The sequence below is a fragment of the Phallusia mammillata genome, chromosome 2 (genome assembly GCF_965637545.1).
Source record: "Phallusia mammillata chromosome 2, kaPhaMamm4.hap1.1, whole genome shotgun sequence".
NCBI lineage: Eukaryota > Metazoa > Chordata > Ascidiacea > Phlebobranchia > Ascidiidae > Phallusia > Phallusia mammillata.
The window spans coordinates 481,486-495,009 of NC_137253.1; the positions used below are offsets into that span (position 1 = coordinate 481,486).

At 36.4% G+C, this 13,524-nt stretch overlaps 1 protein-coding gene across 1 annotated transcript; it reads right to left on the bottom strand.

The window, feature by feature from the left end:
• Window positions 1–4,704: 4,704 nt before the first annotated feature.
• On the bottom strand, window positions 4,705–11,751 carry LOC145214358 (cystathionine beta-synthase-like). Its single transcript, XM_080082871.1, has 17 exons — window positions 11,667–11,751; window positions 11,256–11,356; window positions 10,880–10,989; window positions 10,682–10,816; window positions 10,159–10,238; window positions 9,703–9,837; window positions 9,134–9,203; window positions 8,586–8,677; window positions 8,313–8,434; window positions 8,039–8,127; window positions 7,623–7,728; window positions 7,492–7,563; window positions 6,946–7,080; window positions 6,218–6,326; window positions 5,758–5,842; window positions 5,593–5,646; window positions 4,705–5,246 (listed from the first exon to the last, which is right to left on the bottom strand). Exons 1-17 carry the CDS (start codon window positions 11,685–11,687, stop codon window positions 5,167–5,169), a joined length of 1,596 nt encoding a protein of 531 aa, XP_079938997.1. The 5' UTR covers window positions 11,688–11,751; the 3' UTR covers window positions 4,705–5,166.
• Between the last annotated feature and the right edge of the window lie 1,773 nt (window positions 11,752–13,524).

Here is a 13,524-nt window from a genome sequence, read left to right on the forward strand (position 1 = left end):
CTCGCGACTCACAAGTTAAACTCCTAAATGAAATCATTAAAATGTAACTGAAAAACATCAAAACTATTGAGATATAATCACTGGGATTTTGTTGGTAATACCTTTGGTTTCTGATGAAACAAAGTGATTATGCCAGCAGATAGAGACGGCTTGTTTTGTAACAGGCGAGTTATTGACGCGTAACAATGGGACTCGAGATGCGCCGACTTCTGTAGAGCAGCAACGTTCGATTTGTTTGTTTAACCGACACTCTAAAATCCCTCGTATTGTTACGTCATAACAAACCGCATAGAGCTGTTTAAATGGAAAACTGAAAATGTCGGATTTTGACAGGAGACTCTGCCCCGCGGCAAACCTTAAGTTTGGCTGCAACGGACAAATACATGATGTCACCTACTTTTTGGCGCAACCCCATTCAGTCCACAACCTTAATTGTTGCTGTCATTATGTCGTCACACTGGCGCTCGTAAACTTGTTCATTGTGACGTTGTCAATCAGAGTATCAGCTGTTTTTTAAAAAATATTCCACTTCTCAATTTTCCCTTTTTATATTTAAACTCAACTCGTCAAATCAATAAATCTTTGAGACGAAATTCTTGACGCGCAAAATTATCCTCCCCCTTGGATATCCATTGTGACGTCACAAAAGTAGCGACGATGCGAAAATTTGTCTGACTGAAATTGGGTCGAGTGAAATAATAGAAGTAGTTTGTTATCTCACTGTGACGTAACTGATACCATTGTGACGTTGGTTAAAGGCTGCAACGACCTGTGGTGAACAAATTCGTGTAGAGTCGCGAAAAAATATTTTACGTTGATTGTTACGGGTTTGTTAACATTGTTCCGTAACAAACATGTTCAAGGTCTTTTCACAACCGACCTACTTGGAGGATGTGAATCACGTGAGTCTGTGCGCCAAGTGTACTTCGGTGACTTTTGTGAATCAAAAAACGATAGAACTGTTATCCCGAGGGCGACGTCATAATTACTTGTAATGACGTCGCGTTATGATGTAATAAGCGATAATTGGGGGTTTATTCGCGAACAAAACAAATTCGATCTTTGCTACTTTTGCCGACGACCTTCTAAAATCGGTTTCTTTTATTTCTTTTAATAATTATCTGATTCCACAAATCTGTATGTTTCTTGAAACCAACGAAATTGCAGTGAAACTTTGAATTACGTAGGAATACTACAAATGGACTTGAAGAGTGATTTAATCATAAACATAACTGCCAAAGAACTGATGTGTATAGAATATGACTTGCACTGATGATGACAACAGAGATTGTTGAAACGTCTGCATGTTGTATTTTACATACGCAAGTACTCTGTCAGTTATGTTTTTGATTATATTACTTCGAATTACAAATTATTATTAGCAAATAAGATTTGAAGTAAGTTTGAATGCAAATCCCACCACATAACTTCACACCGTTTCAGTACAAGTCTTCTTACTTCGCAAATATTCACCCAACATCAATGCTTGTGAAGATATGCTCGTCCAAGCGAAACAAATTCTCGCCGCTTTTCCGCATACTCGACATTCCTTTGTTACGTCATACAGGCATCTTGCGTTGGCCGGTTCTGGAATGCGGTTACGTCATCAGTCGAAAGGTAGCGGGCGGCCGAGAATCGCAAATAAAATTAAATGTTCCAGAAAAATTGATTCGACATTTTCGGGTTTGTTACAAACAAGGGAAAATTTGGGAATCGTTCGTAATCGACAGGTGAGGCCAACTTCGGTTCGCGGGGAGGCAGGGGGGGGTTGTTTGCACCCCCACAAATACATGTTCGAAGACAGCATAGCAGACATGTTGCGTTGTTGTTAACATCGAACGTATGCAAGGAACATTATAAGTTACAACACAGAGGTGTCGCAGGTGTTGACCAAAACATTATTCTGTTGCAAAAACCATATGCAGCATTCATCTTTGCTTGAAATATCTCTGTTGTATTTTTCATTTTTCATCCTCCAGTTGTTTTAATTCTGTGTCGTGTAAGGCAAACGTTTTTTTGTGTTTTCACTTTTATCACAATTATAATACAAGTTTCGTGGCTGGATCGGCAAAACCCGTTTCTTACAGCAACGCAACTTATTCAACTTTAACCGCTGGTTAAACACTTGTTAATATTGCCCAGCAAGACAAACCAGAGCATAAATCGCCTGAAGGCAAAAGTGCTTCGCGATTAATCAAGTGAAACAAGCCGTCGACTTCCACACGACTGATTCACTCAAAAATATTGTTTGAATCAGCAAGGATTGGGAATTTAAATTAGCTGAAACGCCCACTAGCGGGTCCAATTCAACAAAAAAATTATTCGTAAAAAACATTATTTACAGTTTTTCTATAAACTTTGGTTACATTTTAAAGCAGGGCTGCACAACCTTTTTGTTTCGACGGCCGCATCGCAGATACTTCTGTCACAACGGCCGCCAATTGTTTTCTTGTTTTTGTTTTAAAAATAATGATGTAAAGAAATTGGTTTATATCATATATATATATATGTGTGTGTGTGTGTTCACATACCATATACTGGCGCACAAAAAGCCCAGATTAATTCCTAATTTTAAGCAATTAATCTTATCTGTTTATGACGTAATAATTATTGGGCAACAAAAAAATATTTTTTTACTGGTGTCTGTAATGTTTTAACTGATTTTGACTAATTCTAGTGCCCTGATTTCAAAAATGCAATCGGTTTATCTGTATCACGTCTAGTTTTCCTGTTATGGTACATCAACATTTGAAAAACAATCTATATGTATACACTATAGTGAAACTGGTTTTGAGTATTTTATTTGGAATTAACGTTGTTGCAAGAACAAAATTTCGAATTTAATTTTAAATGGAACAGGTGGACATTCCTAACAAACAAAATTCAACACACAAAAAAATCTTTAAAATTTGTAAGTTATCAGGTATAGGCCTACACATGTACTTATGGTAACTTTCGGAACTGACTGGCAGCAATATCGTCCCGTTTAATTGACCAACAGCAGTTAGCCAGGACCACATTATTCCCTCTTCCCTGACACGTTTCGTTTCACTTTCAACTTAATTCTCATCATTTATACCCCTATGTTTTAAGGCAGTGGTTCTCAAACTTGTGCGGTTTGCGTACCACTTGACATTTTTTTCTATTGCTACGTACCACCTAAATCTTAGTTTTGTAGTCACGGATCTCCAACGTAATTTACCGTAAGTATTTTCATGTTACTTGCGTTATACGTTATTGAAGCATTATAATTCACTTTCATAGTTCTTTAATATCAATGAAGTTTGATGTACTGTAGCGGTCAACACAACAAATCGATAAATTTTCTGGGATATACAACTTGACTCAACGCTTGTTCTAGTCGATTGTGCAAGTGTGTTATAATGTCACAACAGGGTAAACAATTACAAAAAGTAATCGTTCTTGACCCAATTAAGGTTTGATGTAGTGTTTGCACGTAAAAACCGTTGAAAGGTTTAAAATAATTTTCGGTTGGTTAATGATACTCAACATATTTGACTTCATGAATCTCACGGACCCCATGCAGGTTGGGAACCATTGACCCAAGCCCTGTTTGAATGAATAGACCTAGAAATAGGCCTATTTTCACGAGTTTCGCCCAAACCAGGGCTGATTAGTTGGGTCATTTGAGTTCCAATTTTAGAACGGACTTGAATGAGGTATCACAGAAAGCTACTCGCGTGCCACCTGAAAAGCTTCGGCGTACCACCAGTGGTACGCGTACCACAGTTTGAGAACCACTGTTTTAAGGGAAGTGTAGCTTTATACTCATTTTCGTACCGAATTTTTCCGATCGCTTAATAACTTAGTCATGTACTCTTTCTAATAATTTCAGTCCCTTTCTACTGTTTTTGTCCATTACTGCATTATTCCAATCAACATTAGGTAAGTGGAGCCCATTGCTTGTCCTAAACCCCTAAAGCCACATCGAAGTGTGCAAGATATGCACATTTGATACAGATATTTGTTTTCCTTTTTAGTTGTGTTGTATGGGTATTCACCAGTAATGTAGCATAAACCATCTTGGTAATTCATGCAACACCTTTAGATAACCTAGCCACTATTAATTTTAGTTTTACCACCTTGCTTTACTAGTCTGAAAATCACTCCATAAAACATGTATAGTTTAAAGTTACCGCTAGCCTGCACCAACCATTTTTAGACGGAGCATAAGCATAGAACGCATATTCATGCCATGAAACTGACTGCACTGTAGGAAATTGATGTGTATAATGTAACAAAACTTTAACAAACACATAAAAGCATGATTTTTAAGTCATTGAATCAATATGTCATTAACTTTGATTTTGTGAATAACTTAAAAAGTTGACCTGATTGAAGAAAACCGTAATGATTTTTGAAATCAGTCTCCCAAAATTAGCCAATACCAGTTTCAACATTAAAGACACCAAAAATTGTGTTGGCCAGTGAATCTATTAATACATCTTTCCGGCCTCACAAAATCTGTTTATAGCAGTTTTTAAAAAATATTTAGCAAAAGAGTTTTGTGTACGTCATGGCCGCCAGCACATATATTTTAATACAGATGTTCACCGCCGCATATTGCGCACCCCTGTTATAAAGTAAAACAAATGCTAAAAAGTATCAGACAGCAAGGTAATGTACAGACATCTGGCAAACTGACTGAAAGTTTTCACACAATTCATAGTTGGCACTCATGAATCAGGATGTTAGTTTATTGGCAAGCTAAGCTCAGACACACAAACTTCAAAAGTATTTTACCAAAATGCACTACATTGTTGCAGGAAACGCCAGTGAGATTTTATGGATCATGTCTTTCAAACACTAGTTTCGTATGTTAGCAGGACATGAATATGCAAATCTAACGCTCGGGTCAGTTTGTGCAACTGCTCGGCCGAGCACCGAGCATCAAAAACAGCGATGCTCGGTACCGAGTACTCAGGTTCTGGCTCGGCTCGGTCAATCTCTAATTGAGATATAATGGACTGCGAATTTAAGTTCAAACAAAATCAGCTGTGAGACTGAGATGTAATGTACACAGACTACACAAGAATACCAAACAAGTTTTGTTCCAGGGAAAATACGCCGTTACTTGTCGCACCACAATTAATATCACCACTGCATAAACTCTTTCAAATCTCACCACATTATTAACCTACGTAACTATACACTTTGTGACGCAATAAACTGCAGGAAATCAACACACGTCACAATCCCAGTAATACTGTCCGCAGAAGATCCACCTAAAAGTTGTTTTGCAATTGATATGTTTTATTTCAAGTCTGTGATATATTTCAAGGTTTAAGATCAAATGAGCAACAAAGTAAACAAAAGTTTTAAATGCAAAGACCACCACCCAAAATTTTTAGGAAAATCTACTAACACAGGAACTCGCAGACAGGCCTGCTGATTTCCAAAAGGTGGCGCAACGGAGCATAGGCTTTTACTATGGCAATTACTTAGCAATTTGCTGCTCCACATACTCCATTGCGCCACCTTTTGGAAATTAGCATTCCTGCCGTGGGTTCCTGTGTTAGTGGCTCTACCAAATTTTTAAACCCATTGATTTTGAAGCAAAATGCAATTTACCTGATCTCACTTGAGTTTTCTTAACTTCACTAAGATTCATGCTTGCCACATCATCTGCAAGAGTTTACCAAGAATTGCAAATTACACCAGAAATTACTTTCCAATTATTTTCACCCAAAACAATTGTTTGAACATGTTCACAACACACAATTGAATTAAACTTACAACTGAGGTTGGATCCTACAACAATCACAAAATGCTCGGTGTCAAAAAGACGGGATAAAGTTGATAGTTTGTCCAAAGTCGAAATCTGGAAACAAATAATTGATGTTTAGTAAACTTATGGCAGATATTTTTCAACTTATTGTTGAAATCTGATAAAGCTAAATACAGCTCAAACACTCTATGTAAGAAACCTCGCACAGACAATAGAATGTAAAAAAAGAAAGATTCTCGCTTCGAACCAGTTGAATATTTAGACTGTTTCATAAAAAAACAGATACAAAGCATATATCCTTTCTTGAAATCAACAGAAATATATATTTGCTGTTTGTTTTTTGTGTTTTTTTTATTAAACAGTCTAAATATATTGACTGCAACATGTTCATAACTCTTTTGTTATTTTAAATTGTCTTTTACACAGCAAAAGATTAAGTTTACAAGACATGTTAATAATGTTTCTTACAGTTTTAAACTTGGTATATAGGCAACTAGAAACAGCTTCGTCCGCTTTGGTTTGTCCAGATGTAAACTTTGCCATCAAACTTCCGATTGTGACCATTCCAAGAATCTTCCTGCAAAAGTTTAAACTGTTTATCACAAAATAATAACAACATTTTTTCTTGGTGTCTGTGTTTGCGCAACTTTAATTAGCTCATATTGTTTCCAGCTAGCACAGGGGTTCTCAACTCCTTTCAGGTCATGGACCACCAGTTGAATTAAATTAATATGGTTGACCTGTTGATTGTTAAGTAGGGATAAAGAAAGCACAACAACAAGCATATTGGCTTAGATAAGCTTTTTGATACTGAATATTTAATAAATTGCATGCAACTATTTCCAGTTTATCACTAACTATAATGTCCTGTGGACGACCCAGAAAGTTGTCCATGGACCAGCAGTTGAGAACCACAGAGGTAGTATGTGTTGAATATTGTTCAACTCAAACTCATGAAAAATGTCAACACAAATTTCTGGGACAGCATGCAAGAAATATTAACAACTATGATAAATTGGAAAAAGTATTTGAAGCTAGCATGTTTTGAATATCGTTTTGATTAGGGTTAAAGTAACGAAAGTTAGCAAGACACATTTTCTTGGGCAGAATTTGATTGTGCAACAAATATAAACAATTTTGATGAACTGGCAAAAGTAGCATAAGGTTAGTTGTTGCAGCAGATTAATTGTACTCACCCATCTCCATCCACAACAGGCAGTTGATCAAATCCCTCTCTTTTCATTATCGTGATCGCTTCCTGACAAGTTGTGTTGGGAGACACAGAAAGCGGAGTTTGAAGGTTAAGTTTTGAGACTTCAAGGTCAGACCACCTTCAAAAAATAAAATGTTTTTCACATTGTGGGTTGAAATTCCATCTCGCTCAATTGTGATTCCCTGAGCATGAAATTTAAGCGGCATTGTTCCAAACCAGTGGTTTCCGATCGGTTGAATTAAATTGAAATCACCAACTGCCTTAGTAAAAAAACGATTCAACGGACAATGCAACAGGCAGCTCGACGACGGACGCATTGTGAGCTTAACACATTCAGGCGATGCCCGCCCACCAAGGATAAAAATGAAACAAACAGAGATAAATTACGTTCAAAACACCAGTTCACAGTATTTAACATAAAAGTTTATTTAATTGCTTATCTGGAAGTTTAGCCCAAAGATTTTTTTTCTGATTTTATATCGTTAATGTCCATTACCAAACAGTTATAATTTTAAAATCAGTCAATTACCACAATTTTTGAGGATTACTATCCAAAAGAAATTCTCTTTCAACCATCCAATCCTCCTTCAAATGTTTGGTCCTGAATACAAACAAATTTGTTTTGTTGTGACAATCACACATTGTAAACCTTAAACTGACATGTAGTTTCTGATGGAGTCTGGCAGAATCGCGACACACTTCTGTCCTTCCTTCAATTCTTTCGCTGCTTCTATTGCAATGTACACAGCTGTCCCACTGCTTCCACCTGCATGTTGACATCAACAATAGTTAAGTGAGTGGTTCCCAACCTTTTTCAACAAATTCCTCCCTTACCGATTTAAAACATTTTATTTCCTTCCTAATAGACTACATAGTAGAAGCAAAACCAAACACAGGATATATTTTCCAGAAAATATTCTTTACTCAGTATTAGCTGTGTATATTGGAATCAAATTACCCAGTGAGAAGGCATAAGAAAATTTTAAAAGTTTTAAAATTTAGAAACAGGTTAAAACACTTCATATTTATCAGAGATATTTGCCCGCCTTAAAAAATTACCAGCAAACAAATCTCACCGCAAAGAAGACCTTCTTTTTTTATAAGTTTTCGTGCCATGATCAAAGACTCCTTGTCGTAAGACTTGTACCATTTGTCAACAACTGACCTAAAATGACAAACAGCTTTCAACCAAATACTGTGTTTTACATGTTTCAGAAGGTTCAGCTATTAGGTATAGCCAATATTTATTGCATCTTGCATGAAACGGCCGGAACTGTGGACCACTGTGTTGTGGACAGGTAAAACCTAATGATTGACAGACAGAAACAGCAGTTAGTGGGGCCAACACACCTGTCTAAGACGCTGGGAATAAAATCGTAACCGATTCCTTCCACTTCATAATATGTGACGTCTGTTTTGTTGAGTTCGACAGGAAGAGCAAGGTCGGAACCAGCTGGATCAACTCCAATAACCTAAAAAATAATTGGCTTGATTTAGAACAAATTACTGAAACAATCAGACACCAGGATGAAGAAAAAACTGTCGCACATATATTTGAGGCAAAAAAACAAATATTGGTCGCAAATACATATTTTCACTGGGATAAACATTGAAAATTCCTACTTTGCAAGATGGGCATTTTTCTTTAAACTTTCTCCCGATCCCACAAACTGTTCCACCAGTTCCAGCCCCAGAAACCAACATGTCGACTTGACCTAAAACATGGAAAACATCTTCATTAATTGATTTATTTCAAAAATCCACATTTCATAGTTGTGGGAAAAAGTTAATGGTGTTTGGCATTATAGCCGGTCCTGTAACTCGCAAAACAAACAAGTAATACAATTATCAGAACAAAACCACTAAAATTACATAGTGTTGGTACCAGGAATTCTTTGTACAATTCCACAGTCAACCACACAACTGTACAAATCTTTAATAGGTGAATAAAATAAACCTTAGCACAGAACATCAAAAATCTTGGTGCACAAGAATTTCATGCACATTTACGTTACAGTCAGCTAAGTTGGAGTTTACAATTGTTAATAAAAACATCCTGCTCTCGGATAATAAGAGCACATGTGGTTTATTGACAGTGAACAATTCATGTTTGTTTTATCACTTGAAACTTAGCAGCAAGTGAGCAACTACAGTTTCCCACAAAAAATTACCTCCACATTGTTCCAAAATCTCTTCAGCTGTTGTGTCATAATGCGCCACAGGGTTGCCAGGGTTACGGTACTGGAACAAAACATTTGTTGTCAAAACTATCGAAAGAAACAAGATTACTCAATGATGCTAAACTAAAGATAATTACATGATACAATTGCTTACATGATTAAGCCAAGTTGACTGTTTTTATTAAAATTGATTGGCCCAGTGGTTAAATGTCAACAAAAACTTCTTATCTGTACAACTTTAAAGTCAGTGTTTGAACAGGTCAACCTAGCCTCGGTACATTGCCTCAGCACACTGTTCATACATGCCTACATTGTTTGTTCAGATTAATATTGCATATCTAAGTATCTAAAATGCATCGGTCAGCATTAACTGGGTCATAGTAAAAATGGTTCTAAATTTCAAGCAATAGGTATTTAGAAATGCATTGCAAAACAAGTTGTCTGCATTAACTGCTTGCATGGAACATTTATTTGTTTGTAGCTTAAATAAAACAAGAAGTAAACATGGTAGTATTCAGTTCCCGGTATCAGACATTATAAGGGAACAGCAAATTTTTTACCTGATCCAGAATAACAGCGTTTGGAATTTCCTTTTCCAATCTTTGAGCCACCCTGATGTGGGACTCGGGTGCATCAAAACGTGCTGAGGTCGGGGTTCGAATAATCTCCGCACCGAGCGCTTTCAACACATTAACCTGACAGAAACAAGCAACAACCACATAAAGGGTGTTACAATAAATTGTGTGCACCCTTTAATTTACCATACTTTTAATTGTATGCATCATTTTATTTTATACTTGAGTAAATTTATTTATTTTGATTGATTTATTAATGAAAATTTTGATGATATTATGTTTATTAATGATCTGTTTATGTTTCTATTTAAATAAGCAATAAGATAAGTTTACTTGGTAATATCGCACCTGAAGTTTCTGCAATTACATTTTCTATGAGTAAAACAACAGAGTGTTAACGTTTCTGGTGACAGTATTAAATAGTCAGGATAATTAACAAACCTTTTCCAAACTCATTTTCTCTGGCATGACAATAATACATCGGTAGCCCTTCACAGCTGAGGCAAGAGCAAGACCAATTCCTGAAACGTGTAAAATAATTTCACCAAGGAAATAGAATTATGGGAATCATCCATAGTACAATATATGTTGAAACATCATTTAAATGGTGATACCCCAGTGTTGTACATATTAACACTTGTACTATTACTGAATAGCAAGCAGTTTAACATGTGCTAATTACTAACACTTCCTGTTCGACATTTTCTATTTCCAGCAATATGACACAGTAAATTCAGCTGCATGCATGACCAGCAGTATAGTATTTCAGCAGCAAAAGGAAACCACTTATCATCTGTAACGCATTACAGAACATTACACGCAAAATGCATGTTTGCTCAACCAGTTCAATTCACAAATCTTTGTGTTTCAAAGTGATTACCCTAAAAAAGTCTGCCTTAGAAACAACCAACAACCAGAGAAAAATAAATTTGGTTGAAACAAACTTTTAACGAAGTCGCCTTACCTGTGTTTCCTGACGTTGGTTCGATGATTGTGTAACCTGGTTTGATCCGACCTTCCCGTTCCGCTTCTTCAACCATTCTCAATCCGATCCGATCCTTAACCGATCCACCAGCGTTGAAAAACTCACACTTTCCCACTATTTGTTGAAATGGACAAAATAAGTTTGATGTTGTGACAAATTAAAGAGTTTCCTACTTACATAGTTGACACTTCAAGCCGTATTCTTTTTCTATTCTTGACAGCCGAACCAAGGGAGTGTTTCCAATTGCTTCAAGAACCGATGACATGACTCTCATTCGGTTTCCATCACTTAAAAAATGTTTATGGTTAAAAATTTTTTTACATTAACACACCAAATACAAAAAAAAACTGCCAGAAGTGCTCTTTAATGCTGATTACCACAAGAAGATTTTAGACTTGTAATAATTACAAGTTAAATAATAGTCTCTTAATTTTTTTCACATTCCGTTTAATAGGAAATATACAATTGCATTATCTAGTATATAACTCATGATTATCACAATACCAGCAGTGTTAATTTGCTTTATTTTCCTGTTCTGTGCAAAGCAACTTACGGTCTATAGTGGTAATGTGGGGATTTAGTGGATAGACTTGCATCCCATGTACATTTAGGTGGGAGATCGGGTCGGATCCATTTTTCAGCATCACCAGAACCCTGAGATAAAAAACCTTCAGGTTTGTGCAAAGAAAAAAGCTTGAAATTTTACCCTCTTAAATCAAATTAATGCTTTATTTATTTGAAGTTTGCTTTAAAAATTAAAACGGTGCAAAGTTACAATACACAACAAAAACTAACAAACGGCTTAACAAAAAAACTTTTGTAACAAACAGTTAAACAGTGCAAAGATTGAATACAAAATAGAAATAAAAACTGGAAAACAACTTTACACTACAAAAAAAACTTGTTTACGAAACATTTTGATGCAATAGCAATATATCCGATATTCGCACGTCAGCAAACTTACCTTATTGGCTGGGCAACTCATTTTCCACGTGTCTACTTCTCTGCAGCAACTGGAACAACTAAACTTTTGGTAAACTAAAAGCACATGTGTCGGTGTCACGCATCAGTGCACCAGCAAACACGCGACCATGCGTGACCAGCGTGAAATCGGGATTGGCTGTTTTTGGGGGGTGGGGCGCCGACTTAATTACTTTGTTGACTTGTGTTAAATATGGATTGCTAGCCAAAGTAAACTTAGCGACATTAAAAACACACTAAAAATCACCAAATCGGAAATAGTTGTGCAATGTTTACACTTAATGGAATTTTTTCTATCGAGAATTGTTTTTGCTAAACCTTAAAACCATCCAAAATGCGACAAAGTTATTTAAGTCGTTTTCAACCAAAACATAAGTTTGTAGAACAGTTTCTCTCCGGAACACTATACAGATCTGTTCATAAGTTTAATGGTGAAAATAACCTCCCAAATAGAGTTTCTCTCCGGGCCCTTACATCGAATCGTTCATTTCCGTTTTTTCTGCTTTTATCTTTCGAGCTGGAGGAATTTTGCATTTTTCGTTTGTGACGTTTCCTGTTGCTTTTCAAATTAAGCGTCGTTTCTCATTTTGTATTCAATAACGAAAGAAAAACAGGTTTTACGGCAACTAGCGCATCAAAGCTTTTTGTTTTTTATCAATGTGACAAATAACCGGCAACAACCTTTACTGCAAATCTGTTTGTTGAAGATGAATAAAAAGATCTTGCTCAAACCTGATTAGTTTTGCAGGAATTAATATTGTGCAGAAATAGTAGCCAGTATTACTTACTTTTTTAACCTAGAAATAGCTTTTTGCAAATTCGTTTTGCTTTTCAGCTTCTGCAGACATTGTTACCTCCGTTTCCGACCCTTATGCAAAATACATCGATGAACAAATAAAAGTTTTATGTTCATTATTTCCAAAAAAACGGTGGATTAGATTATCACTCAGGAAAATAAAGGTTGATTCGTGTTTCCTTACACAAGCCAGGTGTAATGGTGCTCCCCCTGATATAGCTTGTTACATCCCATTTGTCACAAGGTTCATAACATTTGTAGGTTTCAAGTTACGTGAAATACCATCTCTTTGTTCAGGATTGTGTGAAGCAGGGCGTCTGTGCTTCGAGGCGACAGAGGTCAAGAGAGGTCATGAAACGAAATAACTCAGGGAACCAACTGTCGCTTGGTGGGGTAACGAAGCTTGTGTAAATTTGTCAAATTTTTCCGAACAAACAGCTTATGTAGCGCGCATAGGACGTGAGCAAACAACAGCAGCAACCAATGTCGGTGTGTCTTATGTAGCGTGAGCATAGGACGTGAGCAAACAACAGCAGCAACTAAGACCGGTATGTTCGGGGACAATTTGTTTAAACAACTACAGCAATATTGGACAGGAAGCAAAATGTTTTCGCAGTTGGTAAACAAGTTATTCGTTACAAAGTAGATGGTGCGTTTAGTCAAGTTGCGAATGCACTCGCTGTTTGGAAATATGCAACTGGCATTTTGAGTATGCTTGGCATAACGTTTGCAACAAATCGCGCACTTTGTTGTAACAGCTCGTTGAATTCGGTTATCCTGATAAAGTTAGTAATTATAATCGTGTATCAAGGAGCCATCTGTTGATGCTGTTAATATTGCGAGCTGGTTGTTGTTATTTAATGTTTTTGTTCCTTCATCTATTGGCAGCAGATGTTTGTGGCTCACCAGAGTTTATATTAATACGCTGTCAAACAAATCTATATTCAAATTATCATTTTTCCTCCAAATTTCTAAGATGAGGTTCCTTCTTGTGTCTTCAGCATTTAGTATATTTCAGTAATTGTAATATTTTTGCCGAGTAATC